The sequence below is a fragment of the Cannabis sativa genome, chromosome 1 (assembly GCF_029168945.1).
Source record: "Cannabis sativa cultivar Pink pepper isolate KNU-18-1 chromosome 1, ASM2916894v1, whole genome shotgun sequence".
Lineage (NCBI taxonomy): Eukaryota > Viridiplantae > Streptophyta > Magnoliopsida > Rosales > Cannabaceae > Cannabis > Cannabis sativa.
This window is the reverse complement of record NC_083601.1, coordinates 74,165,536-74,184,195: the sequence shown is the minus strand read 5'-3', so window position 1 is coordinate 74,184,195 and position 18,660 is coordinate 74,165,536. Positions and strand designations below refer to the sequence as shown.

Sequence of the window (18,660 nt, the reverse complement as noted above, 5' to 3'; positions counted from 1 at the left end):
TCCCAATTGGGACGCTCAACGATAGTTGGAAGTCACATTTGTATAGAAGAATGAATCTCATATTGATGTCACATGCGTAGGATATCTCCCTTAGTCATACTCGACCTCGGGTTGTCCCTCAAAAAGTGAAGGGACCGCCCGACATACTCATTCTTATCACCCTCATAATCATGTACCATTATCGCATACTCAAGAGCTCGAGGCTCTTCATCAATCTTACATACACTCTCATCAAAAAATTCCCCCTCATCATCACTGTCAACCAAAGTGACTTGAGGTAATGGTTGAGCATTAGGGATATCTTCATCACTATCCAACATTGAGTGAGCACATCCTTCTGTAGAAGAAGGGATCCCAATCATTAATGGTGAAGTCACACTTTCCCAACATTCCATCTAACCACTCAACAAGAGTATGGTCACAAACACTAGACAAATATTAATGATCTAAGTGTTAGGCTATTTTTAGCCTAAGTTCCAAGTCGATTTCATAAGCGTTTTCTCAGTTAATGTTGCCTTTTGGAATGATTTTACGCTCGATTTTCCTTGTTTTAGGTTCTCGATGCATTACAGTTCAAATTTTATCAGTTGGTGAAAAGACGAGACATTCTGGAGAAAAATCAGCTGAAGCTGCCAATTTGGGCTTCAATAGTCGCGACCAGGTGAAGCCATAGTCGCGACCCTTTTCCATGGTCGCGACCATGGTCGCGACTAGGGGATTAGGCAAAAAGGGGTGTTTTTCCAATTGGCCTATGGTCACAACAAGGGCTTTATGTAGTCGCGACCAGGGGTGAAACACGAGATTTTTGACCAATTTCGAAATTTTGCCATTCAGAGGTAGCAACCCTAATTCCTATATAAGTGTAAAGACCGCTTAGTTAATTTGAAAATTAGCAGTTAATTATGATTAATTATGAAAATTATTTATAGCTATTTAAATAATTTATTATACTGTTATTTATTGAATTCAGAGATGCATTTTATGTCATGTAGTAGTTTGCATAATTTTGCTTTCCGGTGCCCGATATTTTGGAACCCGGTGTTTGGCTCAGTAGAAATCACAACTTAGTATGTTAGTAGTTTGGGACGGGTTATTTGACATTGGGAATGTCGGGAATGGCCGGGAATTTAGAATTTCCCAAAAAGACCCCTTTAGTGTGATTTATGTGATTTTGGTGTGGAGGGGCAAAATGGTCTTTTTGCCCCAATGATATTTTGTCTTTAGTGATTTTATTAATTGAAAATAAATGTTTATTTTATTGTTTTTTTTGGCTGAAATGAGTGATATATGCTATGTGGCTTTTATTTCTTTTTTCAAAAATCAACACTTAGAAAAAAATTTCTAAAAACCACTCTCTCTTTTCCTCTCTCTCTCGGCTGGGTGTGTGTGTGCAAGGAGTTGGATTCTTTCTTTGAATTTCAAGCAATTTCTCTTCCAATCTAAGCATTCTTCAAGCTAGGTTAGCTCCTCTTCCTTGTTTCTTTAAAAATTGTTGAATTTTGATGAATTAAGTGTTATGCATGCATGATTATTTGGTTGTGGTTGCTGCTGTGTTTTGTGGTTAGATTCTGTTAAATTAAGGTTGTTGGAGTTGTTTTTGAAGCATGATTCTTAGGTTGAGCAAGCTATGTTTTTTCTATGCAAAATATATGATTTTTGAAAGAAACGTCTTGAATTTGTTGCTGTGTTGTTGTTGATGTTTTTAATTGTTTTCAGAGGCTATATTATGCTTGTTTAAGTAGATTCAAGCTGGTTTGATTGCATGTTAGCTAGGTTTGCTCAAGTTTGAGTTTAGAACTCAAAGCTTGAGATTTAATGGTGATTTGTGATTATGTGCAATCTGGGTAGTTTTGTTGCCTTAGAAATGTTCTAGGGGTTATATGGAGTAGGTCTGGAAGGTTTGAATTGATTTGGAGTTGATTTGAGCAAGTTATGAAAATTTGAGTTTGCTGCCTGCGAGGAACCGGAATTCCGGTTGTGCATCCGGAATTCCGGTTGTGCATCCGGAATTCTGGTTGGGCAACCGGTCTACCGGTTGGGGAAAATTCAGGGAGCCTAGTTTTCCTTGTTTTTATGTTTTAAGGGGTATTGCCATGCTTTTTATCGATAGGGAAACTTTTAGTTCCTAGTTTAAGTCCCCGGGAAGTGATTTAGCGTGTCACTTATAGTGTTGCAATTTTTATGGTTTAGGAGCCTGTAATCCGCCGCGCAGTTAAAGTTCCAGTCAGGTTGACCGGCACACCTAAATTCGGAATCCAGGTAAGATTAGTATAACAGTATGCATATGTAGATTACATGTTTAGCGTGCATGTACGAAGCCTGTTCGATTACATTAGTTATGTATGTTGGCTTCGAACCATCCAACCATGTCACGTCGGTACAGGCTGGAGTATGACCAGCAGCCGGAGTATGACTGGTTCGACCGATCAGGCTGACACTTGGTTGGTGGTTCCGTACTATTGACGTATCCCGTCGGTACAGGCTGGAGTATGACCAGCAGCCTGAGTATGACCGGTTCGACCGATCAGGTGGATATAGTAACACGTCGGTACAGGCTGGAGTATGACCAGCAGCCGGAGTATGACCGGTTCGACCGATCAGGCTGTAACGTGTCAATAGTACCGTCCCTATGAACGTTCAGAACTCAGTACCGTGTTGGACACGGCAGTATTGGGACTCAGTATCGTGTTGGACACGACAGTTAGGGTTATGATTAGGGGTATGGGCGTCTGATCATGACCGGGATTTATGTATGAGTATTATTATGCTTTTCTTACTGAGTCTGTCGACTCATAGTTCTACGTTTATGTGTAGGTAAAGGCAAGGCTAGAGCTGATGGACCGTGAGCGAGCTTATGAAGGTTGTACATGTCGGGGCGGTTAGGCCTGGAGCGTACGATCCTCGGGACAGCAAGGCTATTTTTGTAACTAGTCGCTAGGCGACAATTATTTTGTATGAACAGTAAACTTTTGTAAATGATTTTGTAATCGGGATCCCGAGTCTTTTGTAATATTATTTTATAAGTTTAATTAAAAAACAAAAATTTTAATTAATCACGTTTTCCATAAACCTCGTTGATTAGCAACGAGCTGCACAGCATGTTTAAAAATCACTTAATACGCCTATGTTAGTTAGGGTGTTACAATTTGGTATCAGAGCCGCCAGGTTGTCTTCCGAAGATCGTCACGACATGTACAATCATCATCAGCAGTTAGCTCGTTTCGCGGTTCAGTAAGCCTTTATTGCTTTAGTAGTTTATTTATTTATTTATGAAAAAAGAAAAGCATGTTAGGATGCATGTTAGTAGCCTGATAGTAGAATAGGCGCATGTTTCGTTTTTAATTTCCAAATTAAGCGGCAAAGTGAATGGAACCCTTGTATGAACGGTTCCGGAAGCAAGCACCTCCGGTCTTTCTGGGAGGTCCAGATGTGATGAAGGCCGAACAGTGGCTAACAGTGATCACCAAAATCTTGAATTTTATGGGTGTCACTGGGAATGACAGAGTGGTGTGTGCCACTTTCCAGCTTCAAGAAGACGCTCTTGTCTGGTGGGACATGGTGTCTCAAATTCATGACGTCACCACCATGACCTGGGAAAGGATCTAGGAACTCTTCAATGCCAAGTATTATAACGAGGCGGTCAGAAGCGCCAAGAGGAAAGAGTTTGCCCACCTGACCCAGCGTGAGAATACGAGCGTGACTAAGTATACTACTCAGTTCGATCGGTTGGCGAGGTTAGCCTCAGGAATAGTTTCAACCGACTTCAACAAGAAAGATAAGTACCTGGACGGGTTAAATGTGAAGATTAAGCATGACTTGATGATCACTACCGACGATAAGATCACCTATACTGAAATGGTGGAGAAAGCATTGTGAGCTGAGGGCGCAGTTAGATGTATGTTGGAATCAATTAGGACTCCAGTATGTGGCGGGGCTCCTACCCCTCCTACGTCAGGTTTCAGCAGGGGAGGTAGTGGTTCGACCATGGACTAGAGGAGGAAATCATCCACTGCATCCGGTGGCTCGCGGCAGAACAAGAGGTTCCGAGGGAACCAGAATCAAGACGGTCGTGAGGGTAGTGTCGAGATCCGTTATTCCTACTGGAGTGTCTCATTAGCTAGAGGCATCCTCCGGGTGAGTGTTTAGGTCAAGGATGTTCTTGTGTGGCTGCTAGAATCTCTAATAAATTGGATAGACCGTATGATAGATATGAATCAGGGTTTGGAACCCTATTACCTGGCGGAGAGTTGGTTATCTCCAACAGGTGGATTAGGTCTATGCCGATCAGGATAGATGGTAGGGAGTTAAGTGCTGATTTAATAGAGATGAGTTTAGTAGAGTTCGATATTATTTTAGGAATGGATTTCCTATCTAAATATTTGGCGAGCATTGATTGTAAAAGAAAGATGGTGATCTTCCAACCGAAAAGTGAAGAACCATTTGTGTTTGTTGGTTCAGTTCAGGGATCTCGGATCCCGGTGATCTCGGCCATGTCAGCTAGAGATTTATTGCATGGCGGTTGTTTAGGGTTTCTGGCCGTGGTGGTGGACACCACTCAGCCAGATACCATTCGGCCAGAGGACATCAAGGTGGTTCGGGAATTTTCGGATGTTTTTCCCGAAGAACTTCCAGGGTTACCACCTCAGCGGGAGATTGACTTTGTGATAGACTTGGCACCAGGGGTGGAACTAGTTTCCAAAGCCCCATATAGAATGGCTCCAGCTGAACTTAAGGAGTTAAAGATTCAGCTTCAAGGGTTGCTTGACATAGGGTTTATTCGGCCTAGTGTGTCACCCTGGGGAGCCCCGGTTTTATTCGTCAAGAAAAAGGATGGATCTATGAGGATGTGCATCGACTACAGAGAATTGAACAAGCTGACGGTGAAGAATAAATATCCATTACTTAGGATCGATGATTTATTCGATCAGCTTCTGGGGAAGACGGTCTTTCCTAAGATTGATCTCCGTTCGGGTTATCATCAGTTGAGAATCCGAGAGGAGGATATTCCGAAGACGGCTTTCCGCACTAGGTATGGACATTACGAATTTCTGGTTATGTCATTCGGACTAACCAATGCTCCTGCAGCATTCATGGACTTGATGAATAGAGTATTCAAGGATTTCCTCGATATCTGTGTGATTGTGTTTATCGACGACATCCTCGTGTACTCTCAATCAGAAGAGGAGCATGAATTACATCTTCAGATGGTACTGCAACGGCTTCAGGAACACAAGCTTTATGCCAAGTTCAAGAAATGTGAATTCTGACTATCTCATGTGTCCTTCCTAGGGCACATTGTGAGCAAAGATGGGATCAAGGTAGATCCCGGGAAGATCGAATCCGTCAGGGATTGGCCGAGACCGAAGACAGTGACAGAGATCAGAAGCTTCTTGGGTTTAGTTGGGTACTACCGTAGGTTCATGGAAGGGTTCTTAAAAATTTCTATGCCCCTAACCGAGCTTACAAAGAAGAATCAGTGATTTATTTGGTCAGACAAGTGCGAAGCTAGTTTTCAGGAGCTAAAGCAGAGGTTGATTACCGCTCCAGTGCTAGCTTTGCCTTCAGACAAGGAGAAGTTCGTAGTTTATTGTGACGCATCCAAACAGGGTTTGGGGTGTGTATTGATGCAGGCCGATCAGGTTATCGCTTATGCCTCCCGTCAGTTAAAGGATTACGAACAGCGATACCCGACTCATGATCTAGAGTTGGCCTCAGTGGTTTTTCGCATTGAAGATTTGGCGGCATTACCTTTACGGAGAAAGGTGTGAAATCTATACCGACCATAAAAGTCTCAAGTATTTCTTTACTCAGAAAGATTTGAACATGAGACAGAGACGTTGGTTGGAATTAGTGAAAGATTACGACTGTGAGATCCTTTATCACCCTGGGAAGGCCAATGTAGTGGTCGATGCCCACGAGCGAAGGGTCCGGGCAAGTAGCTAGTATGGTTCAGATCTCACCTCAGCTAGCAGAGGATATGGTTAGATCCAGCATTGAGTTTGTGGTAGGTCAGCTTCACAACTTAACGCTGCAATCTGACCTGTTGGAAAGAATAAAAGTCGCTCAGATGACGGATCGAGGGTTAGTGAAGATCAAAGATGAGGTGTTGGCTGGTCAAGCCAAGGATTTTTCAGTGTCAGATAACGGGATGCTTTTGTATAAAGCTAGGGTTTGTGTTCCGAATAGTGTGGAACTTAGGAATGAGATCTTTGATTAGGCTCATTCTACCCCGTATTCTCTGCATCCCGGCACCACTAAGATGTACCAAGATTTGAAACCGTACTTCTGGTGGAGCGGTATGAAGAAGAATTTGGTAGAATTCGTATCGAGATGCCTCACTTGTCAGCAGATTAAGGCTGAACATCAAAGACCAGCAGGGTTGTTGCAGCCTCTAACCCTACCAGAATGGAAGTGGGAAGATATCACGATGGATTTTGTGGTCGGGTTACCTAGGACCACGGGTTTGTTTGATTCCATCTGGGTAGTGGTGGATCGATTTACGAAATCTGCTCATTTTTCTGCCGGTTAGAACGACATTTTCAGTGGATCAGTTGGCAGAGTTGTATGTCAGAGAGATAGTAAGACTTCACGGGGTACCGAAGTCTATAGTTTCGGATAGGGATCCGAAGTTCACCTCCAAATTTTGGCAAAGTTTGCAGCGAGCAATGGGTACAAAGCTGAAATTTAGTACAGCATTCCATCCTCAGACAGATGGTCAGTCCGAAAGGACAATTCAGATATTGGAGGGCATGTTGCGAGCCTGTGTCATGGATTTTGAAGGCTCATGGAATAAGTATCTACCGTTGGTAGAATTTTCTTACAACAACAGTTATCAGAATATGATAGGGATGGCTCCCTATGAACCGTTATACAATAGAAAGTGTAGATCTCCCATTCACTGGGATGAGACAGGGGAGAGGAAATACCTTGGTCCAGAATCAGTACAGCGGAACAATGAGGCAATAGAGAAGATAAAAGCTAGAATACTTGCCTCACAGAGCAGACAGAAGAGTTACGCAGATCCGAAACGCAGAGATGTTGAGTTCCAAGTAGGGGACCATGTGTTTTTACGGGTATCTCCGATGAAGGGGATCAAACGTTTCGGGAAAAGAGGCAAGTTATGCCCTAGATTTACAGGACCTTTCGAGATTCTCGAGAAGATAGGTCAAGTGGCATATCGGTTAGCATTGCCTCCAGCTTTATCAGCAGTTCACAACGTATTCCATGTCTCGATGTTGAGAAAATACGTTTCAGACCCCTCTCATATACTCAGTTATGAGAGCCTAGAACTGCAGCCAGACATGACTTATGAAGAACAGCCAGTGCAGATCCTGGATAGAAAGGATAAAGTCCTTCGGAATAAGACCATAGCTTTGGTCAACGTTCTCTGGAGAAACAGCAAGGTGGAGGAAGCCACCTGGGAGCTAGAGTCAGATATGAGAGCTCAATATCCAGAGTTATTCAGGTTAGATTTCGGGGATGAAATCCTTTTAAGGGGGGAATAGTTGTAAAGACCGCTTAGTTAATTTGGAAATTAGCAGTTAATTATGATTAATTATGAAAATTATTTATAGCTATTTAAATAATTTATTATACTGTTATTTATTGAATTCAGAGATGTATTTTTATGTCATGTAGTAGTTTGCATAATTTTGCTTTTCGGTGCCCGGTATTTTGGAACCCGGTGTTTGGCTCAGTAGAAATCACAACTTAGTATGTTAGTAGTTTGGGACGGGTTATTTGGCATTGGGAATGTCGGGAATGGCCGGGAATTTAGAATTTCCCAAAAATACCCCTTTAGTGTGATTTATGTGATTTTGGTGTGGAGGGGCAAAATGGTCTTTTTTCCCCAATGTTATTTTGTCTTTAGTGATTTTATTAATTGAAAATAAATGTTTATTTTATTGTTTTTTTGGCTGAAATGAGTGATATATGCTATGTGGCTTTTATTTCTTTTTTCAAAAATCAACACTTAGAAAAAAATTTCCAAAAACCACTCTCTCTTTTCCTCTCTCTCTCGGCTGGGTGTGTGTGTGCAAGGAGCTGGATTCTTTCTTTGAATTTCAAGCAATTTCTCTTCCAATCTAAGCATTCTTCAAGCTAGGTTAGCTCCTCTTCCTTGTTTCTTTAAAAATTGTTGAATTTTGATGAATTAAGTGTTATGCATGCATGATTATTTGGTTGTGGTTGTTGCTGTGTTTTGTGGTTAGATTCTGTTAAATTAAGGTTGTTGAAGTTGTTTTTGAAGCATGATTCTTAGGTTGAGCAAGCTATGGTTTTTCTATGCAAAATATATGATTTTTGAAAGAAACGTCTTGAATCTGTTGCTGTGTTGTTGTTGATGTTTTTAATTGTTTTCAGAGGCTATATTATGCTTGTTTAAGTAGATTCAAGCTGGTTTGATTGCATGTTAGCTAGGTTTGCTCAAGTTTGAGTTTAGAACTCAAAGCTTGAGATTTAATGGTGATTTGTGATTATGTGCAATCTGGGTAGTTTTGTTGCCTTAGAAATGTTCTAGGGGTTATATGGAGTAGGTCTGGAAGGTTTGAATTGATTTGGAGTTGATTTGAGCAAGTTATGAAAATTTGAGTTTGCTGCCTGCGAGGAACCGGAATTCCGGTTGTGCATCCGGAATTCCGGATGGGGTTTTGAATTTTCCCAGAACCGGAATTCCGGTTGGGCAACCGGTCTACCGGTTGGGGAAAATTCAGGGACCCTAGTTTTCCTTGTTTTTATGTTTTAAGGGGTATTGCCATGCTTTTTATCGATAGGGAAACTTTTAGTTCCTAGTTTAAGTCCCCGGGAAGTGATTTAGCGTGTCACTTATAGTGTTGTGATTTTTATGGTTTAGGAGCCTGTAATCCGCCGCGCAGTTAAAGTTCCAGTCAGGTTGACCGGCACACCTGAATTCGGAATCCAGGTAAGATTAGTATAACAGTATGCATATGTAGATTACATGTTTAGCGTGCATGTAGGAAGCCTGTTAGATTACATTAGTTATGTATGTTGGCTTCGAACCATCCAACCCTGTCACGTCGGTACAGGCTGGAGTATGACTAGCAGCCGGAGTATGACCGGTTCGACCGATCAGGCTGACACTTGGTTGGTGGTTCCGTACTATTGACGTATCCCGTCGGTACAGGCTGGAGTATGACCAGCAGCCGGAGTATGACCGGTTCGACCGATCAGGTGGATATAGTAACACGTTGGTACAGGCTGGAGTATGACCAGCAGCCGGAGTATGACCGGTTCGACCGATCAGGCTGTTACGTGTCAATAGTACCGTCCCTATGAACGTTCAGAACTCAGTACCGTGTTGGACACGGCAGTAGTGGGACTCAGTATCGTGTTGGACACGGCAGTTAGGGTTATGATCAGGGGTATGGGCGTCTGATCATGACCGGGATTTATGTATGAGTATTATTATGCTTTTCTTACTGAGTCTGTCGACTCACAGTTCTACGTTTATGTGTAGGTAAAGGCAAGGCTAGAGCTGATGGACCGTGAGCGAGCTTATGAAGGTTGTACATGTCGGGGCGGTTAGGCCTGGAGCGTACGATCCTCGGGACAGCAAGGCTATTTTTGTAACTAGTCGCTAGGCGACAATTATTTTGTATGAACAGTAAACTTTTGTAAATGATTTTGTAATCAGGATCCCGAGTCTTTTGTAATATTATTTTATAAGTTTAATTAAAAAGCAAAAATTTTAATTAATCACGTTTTCCATAAACCTCGTTGATTAGCAACGAGCTGCACAGCATGTTTAAAAATCACGTAATACGCCTATGTTAGTTAGGGTGTTACAATAAGGGACTCGACTTTTATGACAAAAATTATCAGAAATCAGCCCCGAAAAGTGAATGAAGGAGGAGAGGAAGCTATTGTGACGATCGGGAGCGCAATCACCAACTAGTTCTTTCTTAACTCTTGAATTTCTCTATGTTAATTTCTATTCTAGATTTAATTATGGATGTTAGTATGGTTTTTATGAACTAAATTCCCAATTGGGAAAGACGATGAATGTTGATTAAAGTTTTTGCTTAGTTAATGATAATTGCCATTCTTTTTATCTTGTTTGTGAAATTATCTATATTTGTGTGTAATTCTATGTTTAAGATTGATCACCTTCTACATGTTCTATGATCTCAATTCAAAATCTGAAAAGTGAGAATTGAGAATGCTAAAATTGGATAATCTAGGTTTTATGTGAAACGAAAGTATTTGCATAACCTGTGTGTCATTTATATTATTGCTTAAAGTGTTGGATTATATTTTACCAGGATCTTAGATCTACTCACAAGTATGTTGTTTAAACACCCTAAATATGAACTTTCTAAAACGATAAATTAAACACATATAAAGTTAAGAAAACCTTACATTGATGCAGCGGAATTAATGTCTCCTTCCACTCAGATCTCTAACCCTTGTATCCTTTCTGTAGCAGAGTATAATCAAGATCTGAGCCCGAATGTCCTTCTACTTCAAGTTTGATCCTTCACAGTCTTCCAATCTATGATTGAGTTACTACTTGCTCTGTGTGGGCACTCACTCTTTCACTAGGGTCACGAAATTGATGAAGGGAAAAGAGAGGGATGATTTCGGCCAGGTATAGAAAGTGGGGAAGGCTCAGTTTTTCTAAAGAGAGAAATTTCTGTCAGAAAGTTGATCTGAAAACTTGTTGATTTGACTGAGCCATCACTTTCTATTTATAGGCAACTACTAGGTTTAGGTTAGGAATTATTTGGCATTAAAATAATAAAAATATTAATTTGAAAACCCACAATAAGTGGCCAGCCATGGTGTAGTATTGGGCCTCACTTGATTTTGCAGTTTTACCAAATTTTATCTCTATTTTCTCAAAAACGCCAATTTTCCAATTCTAACCTTTTAAATGCCAAAACTAATTATTTAATAACTAAAATAGATTATTAAATAATATTGTCATTTAATTTAATTATTAATTAGACATATAAAGTCCATTAATAAATAAATAAACCTAGAAACTCTTTTCTTTACAATTTCACCCTCGCTTTCGTTGAAAATTCATAAAATTAGACATAGTCTAACTTTAGAATTATAATTGATCAATCACGAATCAATTAATGAGTCTTACAAGTAGAATGTTCTCAACTAGAATGGGGACCATGGATCTATATGCTGAGCTTCCAATAAGTGAACCAAATTTACCAAGTAAATTCCTACTTATTAATTCTTCGTTGAATCCACTCTTAGAACTTAGAATTGCACTCTCAGACTTATATAGAGCATATTGTATGTTCTACGATATCAATATGCTATCTCATTTAACCATTGTTCTAATCTTATTGTGATTTAAAGATCCTCTATATAGATGATCTACATCGAGATGGGATTTCTTTACCGTTCTCACCCCTCAATGTATTTTGCCCCTTAAAACACTTAGCTACCTGTAAATGGTGTTTAGTGATCTAATGATTAGTCAGTTAAACAAGAGCTCATCCATTTACTTCTATTTGCTAAGCTCGAAGGGAATCATCACTTGACTTCTATACACCAGTAGAAGATATAGATTCCATATTTATGTTCAGCACTCCCACTCAATCATACTATCATGTTCCCAAAATATACGTATCACCCTGACCCAAAAGTAGAGTTAACTAATAAATCAAAGAACATGAATAGCACTCCTGAGTTGAGCCTAAGCATATAAGGATTTAGATTCTTTTAATCTTAAGATCAACTACTGATATTGACTTGGAAAGATATGTATAACGGTAAGTTTGTAATATCTTAACTTAGTTGCAATATCGGTCCAGTCCAATGTATACTCCATACATTCGAAACTAGTATACTTTACTAATGTCCTGGAAAGAACATAACACTTACTCCAAGTGTAAGTATACATCATCGGTGATTATCACATTAGTGTAAACCCAATAACACTAATGAAACAGGGACCAAGTCTTTTGATTCATATGATCACAATCACATTCCACTGTGTTGACGATACTGTAATTGTGAATAAACATATGATCTGGATTTAACTGATTTTGTGTGTATGAATGTAATAAACATATTAAACCATTAGCATGTAGAATTCATGCAAACATCAATCACTTCAAATTTCTTATGTTGATAACTAATCAGATTGTAAAGAGTTTTATTTAGGGCATAAAACCCAACAAACTCCCACTTGCACTAATATAAAACAAACTGTGCAAATAGGTCAATCTGATGTCTTGATCTTCAGATCAAGTGTAGTATATTCGAATCCACCCAAACTTCTGGAAACTAGTTCATAAAAACTCTTATGAAACATTCTTTACTATATGTTTTACTTATCAAGGGATACTGAAATCTTTACTGTTTTAAAAGTATATTTGAATTAACAGAAGACGTATCTCTCATATTTTAAAATATGTAATTGAGATAATACAGTGTAGACTTATCTTTAGTGATATAACTTTCTTGGATTTCGAATACACAAAGTTATAATTCTTCTCTGGTAGAGCTTGAATTATTATACAATAATTCCTCCACCCCCAAAGTAAGCACCATCTCAAGAATTTCGAAATTAGATGGTGAGATACAAGGACAACTGATACACAGTTCCTTAATATCTAACATATAGATCACTTTCATAAATCCTTCTTAAATATCTTCTAATGTTCCCTATTTGATTACATCTCAGATAGCTCCCACTCAATAGCAGATGTCTGGTTAAATAATACTTTTAACCTCTGATTGTTTAGAGAGTTACCTAGTTGTGACTTTTGTATTAGTCTGAAACATTAAGTTAAGACTAAGTCATCAACATAGCAGACTAGTATTTTGAAGTGAAAAATACATGCCAGAGATAAAGTAATCAAAATTAAGATACCATCAAATTTTATGAGCATTGAGAATTCTTGGTTCAAGTCATTCGAATGGACTGAACTAGAGTTCTTTATCTTATTCTCATAATTCTGATAAGCTATTCCTATCCATGTGAATGGTTAGATTTGCTTTTCAGTAGTGTTCTTAAGTACCTATCACAAGTATCAACCTAATAAAGATGGGTATAGAACTTTAAAATTCTCCCACTCAATTAAGGTAGTGTGAAACTTTAACAAAGAACTTTCAAAGGTATCAAACTTTTACTTACAACAGTAAAATCGAAATGGAACATACAATCAAGATCAAGAATTTATATTGACAATAGCTGACTCATTATATTACTTCCATGTTTAAAGAAGATATGTGTTACATAGGGAATTGTGGAATAGACTCCACCCCTAAGAATATACATATAGGGTACTATGGATAACGTCCACCCCTAAGTATATAGAGATTATGATCCACCCCTAAAGGTTGTAAAGATCATGATTCTCTAAGTGTGATAGAGTTTATGTGGAGTTGAATACTATCCAGAGTTCATTAGATATAAAAGATCGTTGAACTGCATAGTTTTCTTAACTTTTCTCCACCCCTATCAGATCAAAAGATCCTTTTATTAAACAAATTCTTAATAATTGTATGAGAATTAACAATTATTAATAAACATAGAAATAGTTTCTATTGTTTATTTAATATAACTCTATGAAGAGTTGTAAATATTATAGAATTTGCATCAATAATAAAAACACTTACCCATACAAACATACAAATATAATGTGGTAATAATTGATGAAGATAAAATTAAATGAAGCTCAATCTCATAAATTGCAATAGTGAATTTCGAAAATAATAAACTTTATTAATAAAAAAAATGTATTACAACAATATGAGAGAAACAGGGATAAATATCCCTAACTAAAATTTGAAATCCATATTGTCTTTAAACTAAAACAATTAATTCAAAATAAATTGAAGAGCTTCATCTTCATCTGGACGATTTCACCCTTGGTCCAGCTTGCTGATCCAACTCATCTGAGTTCAAGTAGCTTGGCCTATAAGAAGAAGAAAACAAATAAACAAAGTTAGTCCAGAATCATAAATCCAATTGGATAACAATTCACTAAACTCTTAAAGTTTTTAAATGGAAATACCTTGTTTCTTTGCAAGAAGTTTAGGACACTGGGATTTCCAATGACCTTTTTCATTGCAGTAGAAACACTTTCCTTTAAGTGTAGCATCACCAGAAGGAACAGCCTTTTTATTCTTTATGGCTTTAGTTCGCTTCTTGGTGTTGTTCCACTTCCTCTTCGATTTGGGCTTTGAAGCAGAGGCAACATTTGCTTCAGGTTTTATCGTCCCATTACCATTCCCAGGATTGTGAGGTTTACTCCCTTTCTTCTTGGGTCCTCCAATCAAATTTTCATAAGTTTGAAGTCATTGACTAATTCATGAAAGTCAATTTTCTTCTTATTCATGACATAATTTGATGTGTATGGTAGAAATGCTGGAGTCAGGCTATTCAAGATAAGACTTACTTGAGTAGCACTGTCCATTTCAGCACCATGATCCTGGGCTTCTTGGAAATAACTTGACATGAGGAGAACATGTTCACGCACGTTTTGATGAGGTTCCATCCGTGCATTAATGTACTTCTTATTCGCGTCAAAGCGTGACTGAAGTGATGCCTTACCGAATAGCTCATTTAACTTCGTCATAACTTCAGCAGCCTTCTCGGTTTTAGAAAACTGAGTTTTGAGGGTGTCAACCATGCTAGAAAGCATAAAGTATAGAGCTTTGTCATTTGCTTTCTGCCAACGCTCATACTTTTCTTTCACAGCTTTGGATGCATTCCCCAGGCACTTCAGGTGACGGCTCAGTTAAAACAAACAAGGCACTTTCTCCTATGAGAGCAATATTAATGTTCTCATTCCATTTATTGAAGTTAGATCCATTCAGCTTATTTTCAGTCAACAGTGACAACATGGGATTCATTTTGACAAAACAAGATACTACAAAATAATAGAAATCAACAAATAGAAATAAATAATGGTTTAACACAAAATCAATTCAGAAATTATAAGCACATAGCAAGTAGGAATGATATGAGAAAATACTTAAAAAATTCAATCCTAAATAATTTCCAAGGTTTTTCAACAAACTGATATCAGTGTCCCGTTTAGGCGAGAGTCAAAGCTACCATCTATTGAATAGAGTTTTCAGCTCATCTAAAATGTTAAGCATTCTAGCAACCTTTTATTCGATCAAGATTGGAATCCAGCGTTGTCCCGTTTAGGCGAGAGTCAAGGCTATTCTATCTCATGAGCTTCTACCATTGTTTCGCAATTTGCAAGTCAAATATGGTCGCCACCATTAGGGTGATCTATACCATATAAAACACTTACAAACCACTTATCATGCGAGATTAAACAGTGCGAAATTGCTAATGAACGTTCCTCCATTAGAGAGGATTACTCACTAAAACAAACGCGGTGTAAAACCCACAATGGAGATCGAATATCTTAATAATAATAAAGCTCATTCTTTAATATGTATTTTCTTTATTATTCTAATAAATAAATTCTCATTAAATTCGAAATTAAGAATTGAAATTCAAAAAATAAGAATTTAATATAATATTTATAAAATTATACTTAGATGGTGATTGAAATAAAATTAATTATTTCCATCTTAGTAATAATCTTAAATATAAATATTAAGGAAATTAATTTAAGTTGAATTAAATTAAATCATTAGAACTTAAAAATTTCCTTTGAGAATATATTTATTGAGTTCGAAAATTTAAAGTATATAAAAGAAATATACTATTTTCGAAAATAATAAAATTAGAAAAGAAATACTTCAAGCAAAAATATCACCTATCTAGATTTTCTTTTGACTAGTTAATTCAATTTCTAATAATATATATATATATATATTTTGAATTAATTTATTTTAAATTAATCAATTAAATAAAAAAATTATTGATTGTAGTTGGTCCAAGAATTAATTAAAATAAATAATTAATTTACAACTCAATCTATTTTTCAAAAAAAAAAAATCAAAAATATTGCATAATTAAAATACAAATTTCGAAATTGATTAATAAAATAAAGAAAAATATATATTTTGAAAATTATTTAAATTTAAGTTGAAAAATTAAATTTCAACCTAAAAATAATTTTCTATTTAATTAAGTGTCATGAAAAATCAATAAATATTTAAGTATCATGATGAAAATCAACTTAGATATTTAGATTCTTCAAGTTAATTAAATGTATTAAATTCAAGAAATAATAATTAAGTGTAGAGAAGGCTTAATTGTTTATTTCTAGTTTAATACTAGGAAAAATATACATAATAAAATTGTACCAAAATTAATTATTTAAATAATTAATTTCACAAAGTATATTATTTTTCCTATTTAAATATTAGAAATAATAAGTAGTCTAGAAATTATTATCTAGAAAATATCTTATTTGACTAAGTATCTTTTCAAAAATTTGAAAAATATCTAATTTAAGTTATATAGAAAAAATCTAAAACTTAAATAATTTCAAATTTAGATTTAATTAAATATCAAAAATTAAGTTGTAACCACTTAATTTGAAGATATCTTTTTAAGTTAATATTTGAAAAGATATTAACCTAAAAAAAATATCTAAATATTCCATTTTAAGTTAATATTTGAAAAGATATTAAATTAAAAAATATCTTAAGAATCTTTAATAACTAATGCCTAGGATTCCTCAACTTGATTTAAAATTTAAATCAAATATTCAAATTTAAGTTAGATAAGAAAAATCAGTTGATACAACTAATTTATAACTTAAATATGAATATTTAATTAAACAAGCTCCAGAAAGAATCTAGTTAGTTAAAATTCTATATTTAATTAAATACAAGAAAAATACAAATAGTTTGTCTAGAAATAATATCTAAAACTAAAAGTGTTTTTCTTAAAATTAACTTTAAAATATTAAAATGAAAAATAAATTTTCATATATTTTAAAAGTTAATTATGTTGCTAATTCAATTTTATTAGGTCAAACTAATATAATTAACCTAGTACAGTTATTTAAATCAGGCAAATGGGCCTTCACAATTGGGGTAGTTCATGTGAGGGGGTACTGGGTTCAGTATGTCGTACCCACTTCTATGGCTCCCAACTCTCACACAAGGCCCAAAAGAGAGGAATTTAACCTTAAAATAAATAACTGTTATTAATTGAATAGGTCCAATAACTAAATGGACCTAAATAAAATCTATCATGGTGTGACATTTTATTTAGCAACAACCTATATGTATATATATTAAAACAAAATAAACATATAGGCTCACACAGGCACACTTTGGATGGATCCTATCATGTTGCTAGGTCATACACAGATGAAAGAAGATTGTAAAATTTACCTGTTACAAATTATTAACTTAACCAAGGGAGCCATCACATCATTAGATCTGGCAAAAAGTAACCATGTCTATTTGCAATCAAGTAATAATAGGTTTTAAAAAACTTACACACAAGTTAAAACCACATACTCCTGCAACAAGGTTAGCTGGATAGTTGGAAGTAGGATTAATTTAATTTTAAATAAATAATTTCGAAAAAATAAATAATTAAAAAAAAAATTAATTTAAAAATAATTTAATTTTTGAAAATAAAAAATAAATTAAAATAATATTTATTTTTCGAAATTTTTAAAAAAAAATTATTAATTTAAATTTCGAAATTATTAAAAAAATTTAAAATTAAACCTACAATTTTGAAAAATTAGATTTCAACCAACCTAAATATCATTTCAAAATTTGCTAACTACTTTTAAAATTTAAATGTTATTTTATAAATAAAAATTAAATAAAAATTAGAAAAGATAAGATAAATATCTTTTTCAGATTTTAAATTTAATTTAAATAAATAAAATAACAAAATTTAAAAGTTAGCAAAATATCTTACATCTATTTAAAATTACATGATTATAATTATCTTATTTTAAATTTAAATAAGGTCAAAATATCTAAAAAAAGATTTAATTTAAAATATATATATATAAAATCTGACCTTAAATTTAAAAATAAGATAAGATATAATCAAATTTAAAAATAAGATAGATTTTAAGCAAGAAGATAGATACTAATTCTATTCAAATTCAAATTACACTAATATCTTGAATTAAATTTAAAAAATATTAAATTAATTCAAAATGATAATTAGAATTGAATTAGGAATAGTAATAGTATATATACAAAACTATACAAAAAATCGGAAGTTAATTCCATGAAAAAGCATGAAAAATCGAAGAAAAACGGCAAAATTGTGAGCTGTACGTACAGTTTTCGCGATCGCAGGAAAATTTCAGCACAGCTTCGTTTTTTTCGAATCTTCAAAAAATCATAACTAATTCAAATAAAATCGAAATTGAGTTCTGTAAAAGGCTAACTTGCTTAATTTTTTCCATACTATCCAATAAAAATCATTCCAGAAACAGAATCGCAATTATTTTTCACGAAAATTTACAAACATCAATCAATCATCAAATAAAACTCAATACAACATGATACCATCCAAAAACAAACAAACAATCGTTTTTAAAGTCCAAATTTCTTGTAAGTAAATCAATTACCATAGCTCTGAGGCCAGTTGTTGGATTATATTTTACCAGGATCTTAGATCTACTCACAAGTATGTTGTTTAAACACCCTAAATATGAACTTTCTAAAACGATAAATTAAACACATATAAAGTTAAGAAAACCTTACATTGATGCAGCGGAATTAATGTCTCCTTCCACTCAGATCTCTAACCCT

General features: G+C 35.4%; 1 protein-coding gene across 1 annotated transcript in view; it reads right to left on the bottom strand.

The window, feature by feature from the left end:
• Window positions 1-68: 68 nt before the first annotated feature.
• LOC133035806 (uncharacterized) overlaps window positions 69-18,660 on the bottom strand; it is a 62,342-nt gene continuing 43,750 nt past the window's right edge. Inside the window, exon 4 of the mRNA XM_061112114.1 lies at window positions 69-395. Coding sequence (XP_060968097.1) covers window positions 69-395 — 327 coding nt within the window. The remainder of the gene's footprint in view (window positions 396-18,660) is intronic.